At 40.5% G+C, this 19,135-nt stretch overlaps 1 protein-coding gene across 1 annotated transcript in view; it reads right to left on the reverse strand.

Moving 5' to 3' along the window:
- Window positions 1-3,482: 3,482 nt before the first annotated feature.
- TAOK1 (TAO kinase 1) overlaps window positions 3,483-19,135 on the reverse strand; it is a 178,883-nt gene continuing 163,230 nt past the window's right edge. The window contains exon 20 of the mRNA XM_017855070.1: window positions 3,483-12,842. Coding sequence (XP_017710559.1) covers window positions 12,381-12,842 — 462 coding nt within the window. The 3' untranslated portion in view covers window positions 3,483-12,380. The remainder of the gene's footprint in view (window positions 12,843-19,135) is intronic.

The raw sequence follows: 19,135 nt of genomic DNA on the forward strand, positions 1-19,135 counted from the left end.
TGACATCATGTGATGTAGGTGATGGCATAAGGGCTGTGAATCTAGCTGACCATCATGATTAATTTTTTTGTTTGTTTTTTTGAGATGGAATCTCACTTTGTTGCCCAGGCTGGAGTGCAGTGGCGTGATCTCAGCTTACTGCAACTTCCACCTCCTGGGTTCAAGCAACTCTCCTGCCTCAGCCTCCCGAGTAGCTGGGACTACAGGCACGCGCCACAACACCCAGCTAATTTGTGTACTTTTGTAGAGATAGAGTTTCTCCATGTTGGCCGGGCTGGTCTCAGACTCCTGACCACAAGTGATCCGCCCACCTTGGCCTCCCAAAGTGCTAGGATTATAGGCATAAGGCACTGTGCCCGGCCTCCCATGACTAATTTTATGTTCAAATTTCTTTTACAATCAGGTAGGATAGATTTTAAATTCTTTTTTTTCTTTTTTTGAGACGGGAGTCTCCGCTCTGTCGCCCAGGCGAGTGCAGGTGGCCGGATCTCAGTTCACTGCAAGTCCGCTCCGGGTCAGCATTCTCCGCCCTCAGCTACCGGTAGGCTGGGACTACAGGTGCCCGCCACACGCCAGTAGATTTTTTGTATTTTTTTTATAGAGACGGGGTTTCACGTGTTAGCCAGGGATGTCTTTGATCTCCTGTCCTGTCGATTGCTCATTCGGCTCCCAAAGTGCTGGGATTACAGGCTGAGCCACCGCGCCAGGGCCAATAGATTTTAATTCTAAGCATAACTCGAGTCTTTCCTCCCTTTAATTTGAAGAACCCAATTGTGGGAGAAAACAAAGAATCTCCCTTTTTTTTTTTTTGTTTTTTTTTTTTTTTTTTTTGAGAGGTAGTCTTGCTCTGTCGCCCAGGCTGGAGTGAGATCTGGGCTCACTGCAAGCTCCGCTTCCCGGGTTCACACCATTCTCCTGCCTCAGCCTCCCAAGTAGCTGGGACTACAGGTGCCCGACACCGCGCCCGGCTAATTTTTTTGTATTTTTAGTAGAGACGGGGTTTCATCATGTTAGCCAGGATGGTCTCGATCTTCTGACCTCGTGATCTGCTCACTTCGGCCTCCCAACGTGCTGGGATTACAGGCTTGAGCCACCGCGCCCGGCCAGAATCTTTTTTTAGAGACAGAGTCTCCTTATGTTGTCCCAGCTGGACCCCAAACTCCTGGGCTCAAGCAATCATCCCACCTCACCCCATCCTACTCCTGAGTAGGGGGGGAACTATAGGCGTGAACCTCTATGCCGCAGAAATCTTGTGTTTTAATCCCATTGAGTTACTCCAAATTCAGGTGGGTATATTGAAAATACTGGAGATGAGGTCTGGGGTCTAATCCTGGCTCCTAAAGGCAAAGTCTAGCTCTGACACCCAGGCTGGAATGTAGTGATATGATCATGGCTTACTGCAGCCTCAACTTTCCAGGCTCAAGCGATCCTCCCACCTCAGCCTCCCAAGTAGCTGGGACTACAGACATGTGTCACCATGCTTAGCTAATATTTTTATTATTTTTTTGTAGAGATGGGGTCTCACTATGTTGCCCAGGCTGGTCTCAAACTCCTGGTCTCAAGCAATCCTTCCACCTCAGCCTCTCAAAGTGGTATGACTGCAGGCATGAGCCACTGCACCTGGCTGCCACACAGCTGTTTGAGGCAAGCAAATTAAACACTATATAAATGTTAATCTCAAAATAGTTTAATATCGACATCCTAGGAGTTAAAAAACTGCCACTTTAAGTCTTTTCAATATGGTAGGTACCCTAAATTATACTTTAAAAAATGGTACTTAAAACTGTTTCCTTGGTTGGGTGTGGTGGCTCACGCCTGTAATCCTAGCACTTTGGGAGGCCGAGGCAGGTGGATCATCTGAAGTCAGGAGTTCAAGACCAGCATGGCCAAGATGGAGAAATCCCATCTCTACTAAAAATACAAAAATTAGCTGGGCGTGGTGGCGCACACCTGTAATCCCAGCTACTTCAGAGGCTGAGAGCCACGAGAATCACTTGAACCTGGGAGGCACAGGTTGTTGTGAGCCAAGATCACACCACTGCACTCCAGCCTGGGTAACAGAGAGAGGCTGCCTCAAAAACAAAAAACAAACAAAAAACCCAAAAGCTATTTTTTTTTTTTTTTTTTTTGAGATGGAATCTCGGTCTGTCACCCAGGTCAGAATGCAGTGGCCTGATCTTGGCTCACTGCAACCTTCACCTCCCAGGTTCAAGTAATTCTCCTGCCTATGCCTCCTGAGTAGCTGGGATTACAGGCACCCACCGCCTGGCTCATTTTTGTATTTTTATTATTTAATTTTATTTTGAGACGTAGTCTCGCTCTGTTTCCCAGGCTGGAGTGCAGTGGCACGATCTCAGCTCACTGCAAGCTCCGCCTCCCAGGTTCACGCCATTCTCCTGCCTCAGCCTCCCAAGTAGCTCGGACTACAGGTGCCCGCCACCATGCCCGGCTAACTTTTTGTACTTTCAGTAGAGACGGGGTTTCACTGTGTATTTTTAGTAGAGATGGGATTTCACCACGTTGGTCAGGCTAGTCTCAAACTCCTGACCTCAGATGATCTGCCTGCCTCAGCCTCCCAAAGTGCTGGGATTACAAGTTGAGCCATCACGCTTGGCCATATTTTCTTTTTAAATTAAAAAACATAAATCCCAGCCCCTAAGCATTTCCCCCTCTGAATTAGTCTTCTGACAAAAAAAAGTCACAGTGTTTTAAATAGGACTTGATTTGATGGTTTACTGCCCCCATACAGGGCTAAAATGTAATTTTTCAAATCTAGGGAGATAAGCCCAGAAAAGACTACCTTTTCAGGCTTTGTGCAAGACCCAAGGGAACTGCTTACATTTATGGCTCCATGTATCGGAGCTATAGTTATGCAGACCACAAGGTATAAATAAAACTTAAGAACTTGCATCAGTCAGAATTTTAACTAGAATAATCTCATACCCAGAACACAATAGGCCACCTCACTCTGGGCAGACAGAAGGCAAGCCAATTAGCCTAGAGGGTTTATGTCTTTTTTTTTTTTTTTTTTTTTTTGAGACGAGTCTCGCTCTGTTACTCAGGCTGGAGTGCAGTGGCACAATCTCAGCTCACTGCAACCTCCACCTCCCGGGTTCAAGGGATTCTCCTGCCTCAGCTGGAATTACAGGCGCCCACCACCACACCCTGCTAATTTTTCCATTTTTACTAGAGACAGGGTTTCACCATGTTGGCCAGGCTGGTCTCGAACTCCTGACCTCAGGTGATCCACTGACCTCAGCCTCCCAAAGTGCTGGGATTACAAACGTGAGCCATCACACCCGGACGAGGGTTTATATCTTTATCAGATGGTACACTCTTACCATCTGAGTGGTAATCCCATTTTTGTAACCCCAACATTCAGCACACTGCCTAAGGTTCAGTAATTATCCAACAGTCACTCAATAGAAAGAGTTTATCTTCATGGGAATAAAATTGCTTTAAAAAACTGGACAGACACTGTGTACTAAAATTACTTTATTACAGTTGATTTTTTTAAACATTTCCTTTGCTATGATACAAAGGATACTTACAAACAAAATATTACATATGACCTTGTTTTCGCTCTTATGTTCTGACAACTTGGTAACAGCTTTAAATGCACGATCTATACAATTAATACAGGTTATATATGAACTATAAGGTATGCTGAACCAGAAGAATACTGACAATATACTGTACAATAAGCCTTACCAGTTAGTGCTGTGGACCATTTATACCAAAAGGAAAATGCACATCTGTACAGTCACCTTTACCAGCTGGTGCTGACAGAAAGGGAGAGGCTTCTTCCCCAATGCAACCCTTGATAAGCCTCCACTGTGAGCGTCTGTTTGGTCCAAAAATCGAGAGGACAATGTGTATTTAAAATTAGTTATTGGTAAAGTGGTAGAACATCACACTTTCAACACGATACTCTCTCAAAAAAATATCAGTCCCAGTTTTAAAAGACCACAAGTTCTTTGTCCACTATGAAAACCCTACAGGGTCAAGGGGTTTGGGAGATGAGAAGATGAAGGCTGCCAAAAAAGGAGGCAAGAAACCAAGCCAAAATCTAGGTCTTGCAAAATCATCATTTTTCCCTTCACCAAAGGGAACTAGAAATGTACAAATTCATTGATGAACCTCAATGATAGCATATCAGTTAGCTGATAACCCTCATTTTACCTGGACCCCTGACTTGTGGGAATAACTGAAATACATTGTGGATAACAGATACCACTTTTAGAAAAGAACCTCTTGCTTAGTTAACATATTCCCTTTAGCCACCAGAGCTGGTCCTGGGCTATTACAGGTGTGCATTCATCTCTCAATGGTCTACTCAGAAATGATAAGGTTACAGCTTTTTTTCTTTTCTTTTCTTTTTTTTTTTTTAAATAAAAAAGCAATTGACTGAAGCATTTTCTTTTTTTAGGTAAATAGCAAAATAAAATAAAACCAACCCTATCATTTGCACAAATAATGCAAATGGAGTGATATGGCCTTTAAGGAAGGGGTTAGTAGAAAGGAAGACGGAAGTGAAGAAAATCCAGAGAAAATGATATACTAATTTCTTTCTTTTAAAAAATTTCTACATGTGCAAAAAAAAATCATGCTGTTTGAGGAAAACAAAGGGAAATGAGTACATAAAACTAAAAACATAAATACGTTTGGGTGACTGGTAAAAGTAGAAACCAACCTGGGTTACAAAAAGGATTATACATTCAAGATGCTCTTAAACCCAGTGGGATAACTTATGTTAAAACTGTGTTAATAGTTACGTTAAAATCTCAAGTTTGTTTTAAATCTTCACAATACAAGCAAAGCTGTTTTAAAATATACACTATACATATTTCTCATAGTCTCTTCAACCTCATTAATGCGCATTAGGCTTTTTCATATACTAAAACAAGGGGGTTCTGAAAGCTAATTTGCTCATAGTAACCCATCCATTATTTAAATGGTTGTCTTAAGTTTTAAGTGGGCTAAAAAACTTTAGCAGATTTACATAAATAGGATTTAGCAACACAAGTGTTAATTTAAAAAACTCTAAAGCATTTACAAATTATCAGATTGGAACAGTCCGGGGAAGTTATGTGCAGTATACTTTAAATGTTATTTACATCCAACCACTGCTTTTGTAAAAATTTCCCTTAAAAAAAAAATTTGGAGAATTAACCTGTTCTAGCAGAGAAGGATCAAAAAAGGAAAGGTAAAATGGGAACAAAATTATCTTCTAATAGAAACCTCACACATCCTTCTCTTTTCTTGGATTTTGCCCAATGAAACCATCTGCAACTCCTAATAGGCTCATATATAAGGTGTCAAGGTGTGATAAAATACCTTTGCAGATAAATTACTGGCCTTAAGAGGACTTTTTTTTTTTTTTTTTTTTTTAATGTTTTCCCACCTTGTGTCTCTGGCTTGGATTATTCTTGGACGCATGTAATTAATTGGAGGGGCATTCCTAAGTAGGCACAATTCCCATTTAATGTGGAATAAAAGGCATAAAATGCTGTTACGAAGAAGGGTGGTGGTTTCTTTGATATTGTGAAATGCAAAGAAGGACAGCAGCACATTTGGAATGGGAACCAAAAGAGAGCTGTCTGGCAATACACCAGGACAGCCGACATCTTGATAAGTTATATACACACGTGTCTATGATAAAGGAAAAAGGGTTGGAAGGGTTCCAATAGCCCCTGGGTTTTTGGATACGTGCCAAACGGTCACATAGACTACCCAGAATCAGCAAATGTTGGGCAGTTACCTCCTTTAAAGTCACATAATTCACTCCATGACCATGTGCAATTTATGGTAACTGTGTTCATGCCCAGGCAATGTATTTGGGGCTCAGAAAAAGCAAAATGTGCCACTGAGAGAATCCTGTTCCCTATATAACTGGTCTTCATGCTTTCAAGTGGCCCTAATATACCTTGGATACTAAGCCAAGCCATGCAAAAGCAAAGAGCACACACTTTTACTTTTCATTAACACTGGTATCTCATTTCTAAACCACTGACCTCAGAGTTGCCATAGAAACATATTAACACGAGTACTGAAAGCATACAACTGAGAGTTCATGGATTTCTAAGAAATGCATTTCCCTCGTCTATGTTCATCAGCCTTTAATACTTTGGCTACAAGGCATATCAGAGAAAGGGAGGTTAAACTGGGTAATGACAAAAGAACATACGTAATGTTCCAGAAATGGGATCAATGTGCCAGCAATAAGCATAGTTCATTTCATTTGAAAATTCAGTTAAAGAGCCCAATAAACAGTTCCAAACCATTTTATCACCTGCATAATTTACATAAACATTAAAACACTTGCACTTTATAGACAAAACACACTTTTGTAAACATGGCCACTGGGGGAGAGAGGCTCCCTACCTCATTCATGATTGAGGACATGTGATCATTTATATTAAATAAAATTATTTCACTGCAAAAGATCTCAAACCTGACCAATGATTAAGCTTCATTTCCCCCTGTTTAACAACATTTAAGTATTAATTCTAAAAATGTCACCTAGGATGGTTTCAGGGTTAGATGCTAGGACCACAACTGGTAATGACAGCAACTTCTCTCTAGCTGGCACAGACCTATAAACTTTAGTACAAAAACAAAAAAATACAGAAACTAGGTCAATTTGTTAGCTACATATTTACAGATAATTACATGATTTTTCACTCACAAGTGCTAAATACTTTGAGTGAAACAAAACTGTGCAGGTTGAATTACCCGTACTTTGGGGGGAATTCTGGGCATCAAGATACCCTTTTTCATTCATTCAAAAGTCTCATCTTCTCTCCACTTTTTCATGACAAACTACCTACAGATGTTCAGATTAGTATATCCAGTGGGCATCCTGGTGTTTCAGTGAGGATTAACCTTTTTCTCTACTTAAAGAATTCCTTGTATATTTAAAAACAAAACAATACAATCACACAGACATATATACAAAAAAAAAAAAAAAAAAAAAAAAAAAAAAACACCTCTGAAACTTCAAAAAGTTTAGATTGCTGGTAAACAGTTAACAGTGACGGTGACATAGTAAATGGCTCCCCAGTTTTAATTCTCTGCCTTTATTTTCTTTAAAGGATATCTATCTTTGGGTGGGTAGGAAGTGCAAGTTTAAGAAACCCACAACAGGCAGATAAGGTGCATGCTAATTTATATATTTCTTATGATCTAAAGACTACCATTAAGCCAGATGGAGTCTCTTCCCTTGTATGAGTGAAATTTTGGAAATCTGAATACAAACAAGGAGGAAAACATTAGTCAACCTGACTTTAAAGGAACTACCAGAATTCAGCAGAAAATATAAAAGTACAATAAAGGAAGAGTTCTCAGCTTCACTTTCTTTTTCTAGACAGTGTTTAATAAAACTTACTTCTTTACAAATTAATAGTCATTTCCAATGCAGACCTATTGTACTGGTTTCATAAAAGTGCAGACAACATAACCAGACACAGCAAAACAGACTTCAATCAGTAGTCCTTGCATATAAGAGGCAAGTCTGCTAAGTGTACAGCCAACTCTTAACTCTTCATCCTTGAAGGAATCTGAGGATGGGAAATTTCCAGTTCTTAAAAACTAAGAGTGAGTGAGTCTCTTTTAAAAGTAAATGCTACAACCTGGTTGTGGGCACTATCATGTTAGATGGGGAAAACAAAATAGAGAATTTGTTTTCTTCAATAATGGTCTGCATTTTGGTAAACAGCTCAAAGATGACAGCCCAAGTTTTGACACTGCTCTTGGAGAAGGCTCTTTTCTAAGACAAGAGAATATCTTCTTCCATCATTATAAGAGATTCACACTTATATACTTTAAACATATTTTTGACTTGAATACATAAGACACTTCACATTGTGAGCATAGGACAAAATACAGGACCATTTAAATCTCCAAGGAAAAAGTTAATGTGTTGGGGCAAATCTCTACTTGAATAGTAGTGGCTCAGAAATGGTGGAAGGTGCACAAAGAACTTACTATTAGAGCAAGCAAGAAGAGGCAGGTAAAGGGAGAAAGCCCCTCACCCAATACCAAATCCTTCTCTCCCAGTGGCCATTTCCTGTTGATGTTACAGTTTAGGAGAATCTTAGATGTTTTAGCAGTAATTCCTTTCGTGGCTGTTTTGATCCTCAGCAAAGTATATAATTATTAGTATTGATGGAGTAAAAAAAGTAAGAGGATCAATGGTATCACTACTAAGAAATACATACAGAAAGCACATAAAGATTGTGTGATGTATTGGTTTTTTTTTTTAATCATCTTTGCAGAGGAATCACCACCAGTGTTCTTACTTTCCATGGTTCATCTCTCTCTGCATTACTTATCTTTTATTGCATCACAACACAAACTCACAGAAACACTAACCAGCTCCTTCCCCAGCACCATTTTACTGCATTGCAACTTATGATTCCAAATTTTATTTAACATCCTCTCCACTCACACAAATGCTAAGAGGGGATTAAAAAGGAAAAGACTGCATCTAATGACGACCTTCTCATAAATATCAACGCAGAGTACTCATTCTTAAGAAACACATGCATTCTTGCCTTAACTGAGGATTGAAATAACAAAACCAAACAAAAATAACAACTTTAAGTGCCCTGATGGAAATGTACAGTATGAGTTACATCCATCCATCTATCTATACACACAGACACTCATATGTATATACAATATATACATACAAATAATAGCTATGCCAAAAATGTGCATATTTAACACAGTTTTAAAAAGCCAGTAGATCATGGTATAATACAATTTATTTCCACTAGTGAATGGCACAAATGGAGAAATGCAAAGGAGGTGTTTCAAGTACAATGAAGTTATTTTCACAGGTGAAAATAAATAGTATTATTCCAGTGTCCAACACAATGTATTCTATAAAAGTTTAAAATGCCAGACATTTAGTATTTACAGAAATAGAAAGTTACTAAAGTCTGCTTTATGGTCTGAAAAGACACTCATAGAGTTTTCAATTTTGAAAAGGGGGTGAGAAAAAAATTGGTGGAGGTGGGAGAGAGTGTCCAGGATAGTTTCTTTAGTGTAATGAATGTTTGCCTGACGTCTAGGCAACCAAATATCATAATGACTATGCTAAAATGTTCCATTTACCAACAAATCCTTGACTTAGAGTACTAAGCATATTACACCAGTGTGTGTGGCTTCAAAGGTAAGACTCTTTATCTGTAGGTATTGAAATGGCAAATAAGAATTGCAGCTCTGAAAATATAATATAAACACATTTTTCAGATAACCTTATACAAACAAAAATACTTCTGGATACTAGAATTTGGGGTTTGAGCTGACTTCAATAAGGGGAGGAAAAAATATGTGCAAAGGGAAGGGAGCTCAATTTAGAATAATATATTTCAAAGTATGTGGCTTTGCATTTTTAAAATGCTAACCAAAAAAATGGGAGATAGAGTGACACCAAGGAACTTTTTACAGCCAGCCTCTGGATACCAGATAAAGCATTTACAACTTCTTGATATGCTACACAAATTTTCCACACTTTTAATTTTCTTAAAGACATATATAGTGAGTGAACACCAACACTGGGAAGGAGGTAGTGTTAATTTGATCAAATATTGTTATTTGCCCACTGATTCCCCAGAAAGTGCTTGCTCTTTCCCTAGGATATCTCAAAACCTTTCCAATTTTTCTGCTACAAGGTTTACTCTGTGATGGTTCCTACCATATATGAGATTCCTCAGAAGCTAGATCTCACAAACATATACAAACCAATTAATTTGAATCATTTTTGTAAACTATATATATATACTTTAAAATTAACTTAATGGTAAAATCCAGGCAGAGTCATGATCTACATGTAAAACAGGTGGCCAAACAATTACGTTAGATAAAAAACCCTACTGGAGATCTGAATGGACTCACTAAGTCAATTTGACTTAAATTTAAGTCCACAACTGGACTTTAAAATGTACCACCAGTAGTATTTTGGGTTTGAAAGAGTTTTGTATGCAAAACTAATCTGCTTCCCTATTCCACCCATCCAGTAGTACAGAGCAGCCAGATCTATGAATAATTTTTAAGGGTATCAAATTGTATTTTTGATATTTTATTAAATTCTAAAGCTCTCTCTTATCATTTTACACCAAATACGAAGATTTCTCAATTTGTTGGAAACACTGTAATACCTGAACGCAAAAAAGATACTGAGACGACTGAAAGCCCCTTTCACTGATATTTTAAGTACATGTCATATTTACCTAAAAACTGGTGACCTGGAGCATGGCCGAAAGGACAACACATAAGAGTGCTTCTTGAAACACTGCCTAAAATTTTGTGTGAACTCTATGGTGATCTTGGTTTTAAAAACATTTACATTAAAACATTAATTTTCTTCCAGTTTCCTGAATCTCAGAAACTCACACAGGTGAGGATTCATGGCAACTCGACTGACATACCTGGGGAAGACTTAAAATTTGGTTGAGAAAACCAGGATTTCAACAGTGATAGGTTGATTACTATTTGGTCATTAGTTTGGTCTAGGCAAAGACTGCCACGAGAGTTCTACCTTGGAGCCCCCTGACTATAGGAGAAGCAGGATCCAGAGTTAGCAGCAAGGATTCTTCAAGACAACTTGGAAGGGAGCAGGACAGTAACTTGTAAGAAACTCTGATTTGTCACTGAAAAGGATATTTTTCTTCAAGTCATACTCACTGCTTCCTACCCACCTCCAACTCAATTTCTATATAAAAAATGGAAAACCAAGAAAACAACTGACTTTTTAGCATTGGGTTCATCCTTCATTGTACAACAAAACAAAACAAAACAAAACAAAACAAAACAAAACAAAACATGTGCCCCCTGAAAAAGAGTTAGCTTTCGTCAAGAGATTCCCTGACCACTATAACTTACTTTTACTTTTTTTTTTCTTAATTGGCCAAACTTCCTAGTTCCTTTTCAGTAGTACTTTAGCACTGAGGCTTGAGACTTGTGGAAGTGGTGTTTCCTATTGCGTGATGTTAACTTGATGCCAAATGGCCTCTAAGCCTCAATGAACTAGAAGTTTGTAAAGTACTGCAGCAATGAAAACAGCAATTAAAAATAGAGGATCTGCACATGCAGCAAAATCTACAGTGGTGATGAGGATTAGTCAGCAGCTGGTAAAGTCATTGGCTCAGCGACTCCTGGTTCACTGTGGCAACTAAACATTTAAATAAATGGCTATTCTACTTGTAAACAGAAAATCACATAAGCCAAAAGGAGATAATAATTATGTCTATGTAGTGTGATGAGAATTTCAATAGATGGCAATTTGCAAATATGGCATCATTCAAATACCTCTGGCATTTGATTTGTATTGGCTATATGTCTTTCTTTTTGTACAAACAAAATGAAAGTACTGTTTGGGGTCTTGGGCGTTATAGAGCATAGCTAGGGTGAGATATCACAGTATAAGCAACAAAACATCAGGACATGTAAGCTTCACCTCACTCTGCTGCGGGACATACCCACTATATGAACTTTCTGGGACCCTCTCACCCTTCTGGTCTTCCCCACTGAAGGCTCACAGGTTTGTTAATGCAATCCCCACACAACTTGTGATCTTCTTAAGTACCCCCATCTTATCGTAATACAAAGAAGGCACAACTGAACGGACAAAAATCACTCACAAGCCTATGAAGCATTCAGGAAAAAAAAAAACTAGGTTGTTTTCTACTCTGAAAAAGTCAATGCAGTCCTTTAGTGTTCATGGATTTCTACACTTGATCTTAGCCAAAAGGCCGAGAAGCAATGCGTTCATGGATTTCTGCTTCCTTCTTTTAGTCCAAATGAGGCTGAGAAGTCAGATCAATTTAATAACAAATAAATACATTGGTGAGGGGATGCAGGTGTGTACCAGTAATAACTTATTTCAACATATGCTGCCTGCTGTGAGTGGCTCATAAGAATTTGGGATATGGGATAAAAAGGCTTTACATCTTTTCAGAAACTTCTTAAGATACAGACACCCAAAAGTGATAACTGAAGCCACTTTGTTGTGTTTTATTTTTGCCGTGTTCAGAAAATCTCCTATCTAGCCAATTATTTTCACCATATGCATAATATATGTGTATATATGTGTGTATATATATATACACACACACACACATTTATTTTTAATATCAACTCCACTTTTCAAAATTTCCCCAAAATTAAAAAAAAAAAAAAACCCGGCAGCCAAGTACTATGACATCCCAATTAGTAAACACAAAACAGAACGCTTTACAAAAATGAATAAAATACACCATATGCACTCAGCTTCCACACTGTAGTACCCAAGTGAGGAGGCTGCTGTGACGATGTCTGTAGGCAGTTTCTTTTGGCAGACAGCTCCAGCGGAATTGCCACTCTCAATTATTAAGTTATGTATAAGACATGTGTGACCCATTGGATATTTGTGAAGTGACACTCGTGCTTCTGCTCATGCCCTGCTCTGTCCGTCCCCCAGAAGCTGTCCGCCTCAGAGCCTGGGGGCTATTGCGGACTCCTATACTGCTACCTCGAGGTACCCCTTGCATTGGCCCTGAGGGGTGACCCCATGGCTGGGGTCCACCTTGCATTGGATGGCCCCAAGCTTGTGGTGGGCCACCCATGGGATGACCCCAGTGAGGTCCTGGACCCCCAGTAGGGTTGTGTGACCAACCAGAAGCTCCTGGGTAGCTGTGGCTGAATGCCTCAGGGGAGAGATTAGAAAGGACCATATTACTAAAACCTAGTCTCATGCTTTCAGAGTCAAAAGCTTCAATTTCTCTGGCTTGACGTTCCAACAGGCTTCGTATTCGTTCTGTGCGCTCATTCTGCAAAGCCAACATCTCTTCTTCAATCTGTTGGAGATTGGACGAAGGAAGAAAAATGAAAGCCAATTTATTTTTTTTAAGTCTATAAATAAAGGAAGCAATAATTATTCAGCTTTGAAGTGGCTATTTTATGGATGTACATTTGTCCATGAGTTTCAAATTTTATTTAAATTTTCCCTTTATTAAAAAATTTTAAAGTTTTATATATTCAGGGGGTACAACTGCAGATTTTTTTACATGCATGTATTGCGTAGTGGTGAAGTCTGGGCTTTTAGTGCACTTATAACTTGAATAGGGAACACTATACCCAACAGGTAATTTTTCAACCCTCACTCATCTCCCACCCTCCCACCTTCTAGTGTCTATTATTTGATGCTATGGATATACATTTAAAAATCAAGGCCGGGCGCGGTGGCTCACGCTGGTAATCCCAGCACTTTGGGAGGCTGATGCAGGTGGATCCCGAGGTCAGGAGATAGAGACCATTCCGGCTAACATGGTGGAACCCCATGTCTACTAAAAATACAAAAAATCAGCCAGGCGTCTAGGTAAAGAGGGGAAGCAGGGGAAAAAAAAAAAAAAAAAAAATTCGCCAGGCGTGGTGGTGGCAGGCCCCTGTAGTCCCAACTACTCGGGAGGCTGAGGCAGGAGAATGGTGTGAACCTGGGAGGTGGAGGTTGCAGTGAGCCGAGATCACGCCACTGCACTCCAGCCTTGGCGACAGAGTGAGACTCCATATCACAAAAAAATTAAAAAAAATAAATAAATAAAAATAAAAAGAGATGTCCCTTAGGAATCAGTATAATTTATATTTTTTAAATGTGTAAAATCAAGTTTTTTTTTTTTTTTCCCAAGACGGAGTCTTGCTCTGTTGCCCAGGCTGGAGTGGAATGTCACTGTCTCAGCTCACTGCAACCTCTGCATCCTAGGTTCAAGTGATTCTCTAGCCCCAGCCTCCCGAGTAGCTGGGATTACAGGCATGTGCCACCACATCCGGCTAATTTTTGTATTTTTAGTAGAGACGGGGTTTCACCATGTTGGCAAGGCTGATCTTGAACTGCTGACCTCAGATGATCCTCCCGCTTCAGCCTCCCAAAGTGCTGGGACTGGGGATTTGAGATAATAGGGGAAATTTAGACATGCATTTAAAAATTATTATGAATTCTGTTAGCTATCACAGTGGAATTATGATTCCGTTAAAGTCAAAAGTCCTATCTGGGTCAGGCGTGGTGGATCACACCTGTAATCTCAGCACTTTGGGAGGCTGAGGCGGGTAGATCACTTGAGGTCAGAAGTTTGAGACCAGCCTGGCCAACATGGTGAAACCCCGTCTCTACTAAAAATACAAAAATTAGCCAGGCGCGGTGGCACACGTCTATAATCCCTGCTACTTGGGAGGCTGAGACAGAAGAATCACTTGAACCTGGTAGGCAGAGGTTGCAGTGAGCAGAGATCACACCATTGCCCTCCAGCCTGGGCAACAGAGTAAGACTCCATCTCAAAACAAACAAACAAACAAACAAACTGAACAAAAATTTTTTCATGGGAAACAAATACAAATAAAAAACTGCAATAGAATGGGTTAAGATATTTATAAGGATACTACAGAAATAAAAAATGTATCGAGGCCAGGCGTGGTGGCTCATGCCTGTAATCTCAACATTTTGGGAGGCCGAGGCGGGTGGATCACTTCAGGTCAGGAGGTGAGACCAGCCTGGCCAAGATGGCGAAACCTTGTCTCTACTAAAAATACACAAATTGGCCAGGTGTGGTGGCTCACGCCTGTAATCCCAGCACTTTGGGAGGTTCAGGTGGCCAGATCACTTGAGGTTGGGAGTTCGAGACCAGCCTGACCAACATGGAGAAACCCCATCTCTAGTAAAAATACACGATTAGACGGGCATGGTGGCGCATGTGTGTAATCACAGCTACTCGGGAGGCTGAAGCAGAATTGCTTGAACCTGGGAGGCGGAGGTTGCGGTGAGCCGAGATAGCGTCATTGCATTCAAGCGTGGGCAACAAGAGTGAAACTCCGTCTCAAGAAACAAAACAAAACAAAACAAAACAAAACAAAACAAACCCAAAATCAAAAACCAAAATTAGCTGAGAGTGGTGACAGGTGCCTGTAATCCCATCTACTCAGGAGGCTGAGGCAGGATAATCACTTGAACCTGGGAGGCGAAGGTTGCGGTGAGCTGAGATTGGGCTACTGCACTCCAGCCTGGGGAATAGAGTGAGACTTAGTCTCAAAAAAAAAAAAAAAAAAAAGTATTGAACTTTTTTTTGCTCTATAGGGGAGGAAAAGTGGAGCAAATAAGTCTCAAAGAAGATGGTACAGACATACAGACATTTGGTATCTTTACCTGAGAAGAATAATCCATGTTTAAGTCCTCCTTCAACCTTCATATAAAATGCCTCTCTAATGCCTTTTTAATAACATGTTTTAGAATAACAATTTTCAAACTCTTCTTACTCCAGTCCATCCTGGCCTGTTTGTAATTTCTCGCAAACATTTCTTATTTTATCATTTCTCCACGCCTTTACACATTCCTTGTGTTCCTGGTTTTAACCTATTCTTCCTTGAGAAAGCACTCTATTCCATCTCCCTGAGATTTCTTTGCCGCACTTTCCCTCCCCTATAGAGTAAATCACTCCTATACTTTTGTATTTATGCTGTACCTTATGAAATGTTATTATATCTTGCCACATTCTACTGCAATTTTTGCTCTTTTTTGAGACAGGGTCTTGCTCTGTCACCCAGGCTGGAGTGCAGTGGCGCGATCTTGGCTCGCTGCAACCTCCACCTCCCAGGCTCAGGCGATCCTCCCACCTTACCTCCTGGGTAACTGGGTATTTCTTTTTTTTTTTTTTTTTTTGAGGAGGAGTCTCGCTCTGTCGCCCAGGCTGGAGTGCAGTGGGGCCATCTCGGCTCACTGCAAGCTCCGCCTCCCGGGTTTCACGCCATTCTCCTGCCTCAGGGCTCCCGTGTAGCTGGGACTACAGGCGCCTGCCACCACGCCCGGCTAATTTTTCGTGTTTTTAGTAGAGATGGAGTTTCACCGTGTTAGCCAGGATGGTCTCGATCTCCTGACCTCATGATCTGCCCACCTTGGCCTCCCAAAGTGCTGGGATTACAAGCGTGAGCCACCGTGCCCGGCCGTAACTGGGTATTTCTACTAAAAATACAAAAATGGTCTGGGCGCGGTGGCTCACGCCTGTAATCCCAGCACATTGGGAGGCTGAGGTGCGCAGATCACCTGAGGTCGGGAGTTCGAGACCAGCCTGACCAACATGGAGAAACCCCCATCTCTAGTAAAAATACACGATTAGATGGGCGTGGTGGCGCATGCCTGTGATCCTAGCTACTCGGGAGGCTGAAGCAGGAGAATCGCTTGAACCCGGGAGCCGGAGGTTGCAGTGAACTAAGATAATGCCATTGTACTCCAGCCTGGGCGACAAGAGTGAAACTCTGTCTCAAAAAAACCAAAACCAAAACAAAACAAAACAAAAAAATCAGGCATGCACCACCACACTAGGCTAATTTTTTGTATTTTTGGTAGAGAGGTTTCACCATGTTGCCTAGGCTGCTCTCAAACCCCTGATCTCAAGCGATCCGGCCTCTTCTGCAATTTTTTGTTTCCTATGCAAAAATACGTTTGTTGTTTTTTGAGACAGGGTCTGGTCTGTCGCCCAGGATGGAGTGCAGTGGTGCAATCTTGGCTCACTGCAACCTCTACCTCAAAGGTTCAAGCAATCCTCCACACCCCAGCCTCCAGAGGAACTGATACTACAGGTGCACACCACTACACCCAACTAATTTTTGTATTTTTTTTTTTTTTTTTTTGTAGAGGCGGGGTTTCGCCATGTTGCCAAGGCTGGTCTCAAACTCCTGAGCACCAAGTGATCCGCCCCCCTCGGCCTTCCAAAGTGCTAGGATTACAGCATAAGCCACTGCACCTACCCCCAAATTTTAATTCTTACTTAAAAACATTACTAACCATGATGTTAATACTAAGAGAAATCTTGAGAGAAAAGTAAATGAGATGATAAAACAAGGTCATTTATACTCTGGAAATACTACTACTTTTCATATATATATATTTCACATATAATTTAACATTTATAGTTGTGTTGTTATCTAAAAATTTAATGTAAATGAAGGATGACAAATATTGAAACAAGACTTCATGTACATGTGAAGCTCATTTTGTTTGTGTCTCAACCTAAATGAACAATTTTTGGTTCACTTGGAGACTTACAACAATCTTCAAACAGAATGATTTTTCATCTAGAATGAACTAACATTCACTCTAGTTCCATTTCTACTTATTTTCAGATATCTCCTCATCTGTATGTACAACTGGCAAGCATAAAGTGCACAAATTACAGCTTTTAGGATTTTACAAAGTTTTTGTAGAGAGGGTACAGGGTTTTAGTGATTGTTAATTGACCTCAGCCTGCCTTGTAGTCACATACTTCACTTGAAAGGCAAAATATTAGCCATAAAAACCAAGTAACATCTTGAAGCACTATAGATGTACCATCCTTTGTTCTTTTACTCTTTTAAATACTAATTGTATGCATTTTCCATTATGAAATGAATAAAACCATATTTAAAAAAGAAACAGAGAAAAAAATCAACCTATCACAATAACATAGCCACTACTAACATTACTTCAAGTAGGATTTGTCTTTTAAAATTTTGTTAAACACACCACAAACATTTTTCCTTATTAGTACTGTTTATGCAGACATCATTTAAATGGTTGAGTAAGATTTTATTGTTGGCTTGGCCATATTTACTTTTTTTTTTCCCAGACGGAGGCTTCTCTGTTGCCAGGCTGGAGTGCAGTGGCATGATCTCAGCTTACTGAAACCTCTGCCTCCCAGGTTCAAGCGATTCCCCTGCCTCAGCCTCCTGAGTAGCTGGGATTACAGGCACGCACCACCATGACCAGCTAATTTTTGTATTTTTAGTAGAGATGGGGTTTCACCATTTTGGCCAGGTTGGTCTTGAACTCCTGACCTCGTGATCCACCTGCCTCAGCCTCCCAAAGTGCAGGGATTACAGGCATGAGCCACCGCACCGAGCCATATCTCTATTTTAAATAGGTTGTTTTAAACTATTATAAAGTTGTTATAATGAACATATTTATGCAGTTTTTTTCTGTAATTTGGATTTCTTTTCCTTTCTTTCTGTAATTTGGATTTCTTTTCCTAAAAGTTTTAAACACTTAACATTTACAAGGCTAAATATACAACTCCAGGCCAGGTGCAGTGGCTCAGGCCTGCAATCCTAGCACTTTGGGAGGCCGAGGTGGGCAGATTGCTCGAGCCTAGGAGTTCAAGACAAGCCTGGGCAACATGGAGAAACCCCATTTCTACCCTTGCCCCCTCCAAAAAAAAAAAAAAAAAAAAAAAAATCAGTGGTCATGGTGGTGCATGCCTGTAATTGTGAGGCTGAGGTGGGAGGACCACTTGAGCCTGGGAAACAGAGAATGCAGTGAGCTGATACTGTACCACTGGACTCCAGCCTGGGCAATAGAGTGAGACTGTTGAAACTCAAAAAAAAAAAAAAAAAAAAAAAAAAAACCAAAGCCAAACAAGTATATATACACCCAACTCCAAATTGCTTTCCAAGACGTATTAGCACTGTATAAAAGTGTTACTGCACCTTCACCAATGAGTACTGATTTTATGCCTGTATTGCAATGGCTTTGTATTAACATGCAGTTTTTGGTTAGGATATTAAGTAAGACTAAGATGCTAATTAATGCTGTTTAACTGTTAACCACCGGGTGGAGCTAAAATTACAACCACACTTTACAACCAACTACAGCACTATAAAGTGCTGATATTTCTCTTGTAACACCATTCTTGAAATACCATAGGGAGTTTTTCATTTAGTGATAATACTGAAGCCTAAAAGAAAACTTTAAATTTTAAATATAAAAGTTGGAATGAGACTGCCGGGCGCTGTGGCTCATGCCTGTAATCCTAGCACTTTGGGAGGCCGAGACAGGTGGGTCACGAGGTCAGGAGATCGGAACCATCCTGACTAACATGGTGAAAACCCGTCTCTACTGAAAATACAAAAAAAGTAGCCGGGTGTGGTGGCGGGCGCCTGTAGTCCCAGGTACTCGGGAGGCTGAGGCAGGAGAATGGCATAAACCCAGGAGGCGGAGCTTGCAGTGAGCGGAGATCGGGCTACTGCACTCAAGCCTGGTTGGAGCTTGCAGTGAGCAGAGATCGTGCCACTGCACACCAGTCTGGGCGACAGAGCGAGACTCCGTCTCAAAAAAAAAAAAAAGAAAACCAAA

Source organism: Rhinopithecus bieti, unplaced genomic scaffold (genome assembly GCF_001698545.2).
Source record: "Rhinopithecus bieti isolate Rb0 unplaced genomic scaffold, ASM169854v2 scaffold_38691, whole genome shotgun sequence".
NCBI lineage: Eukaryota > Metazoa > Chordata > Mammalia > Primates > Cercopithecidae > Rhinopithecus > Rhinopithecus bieti.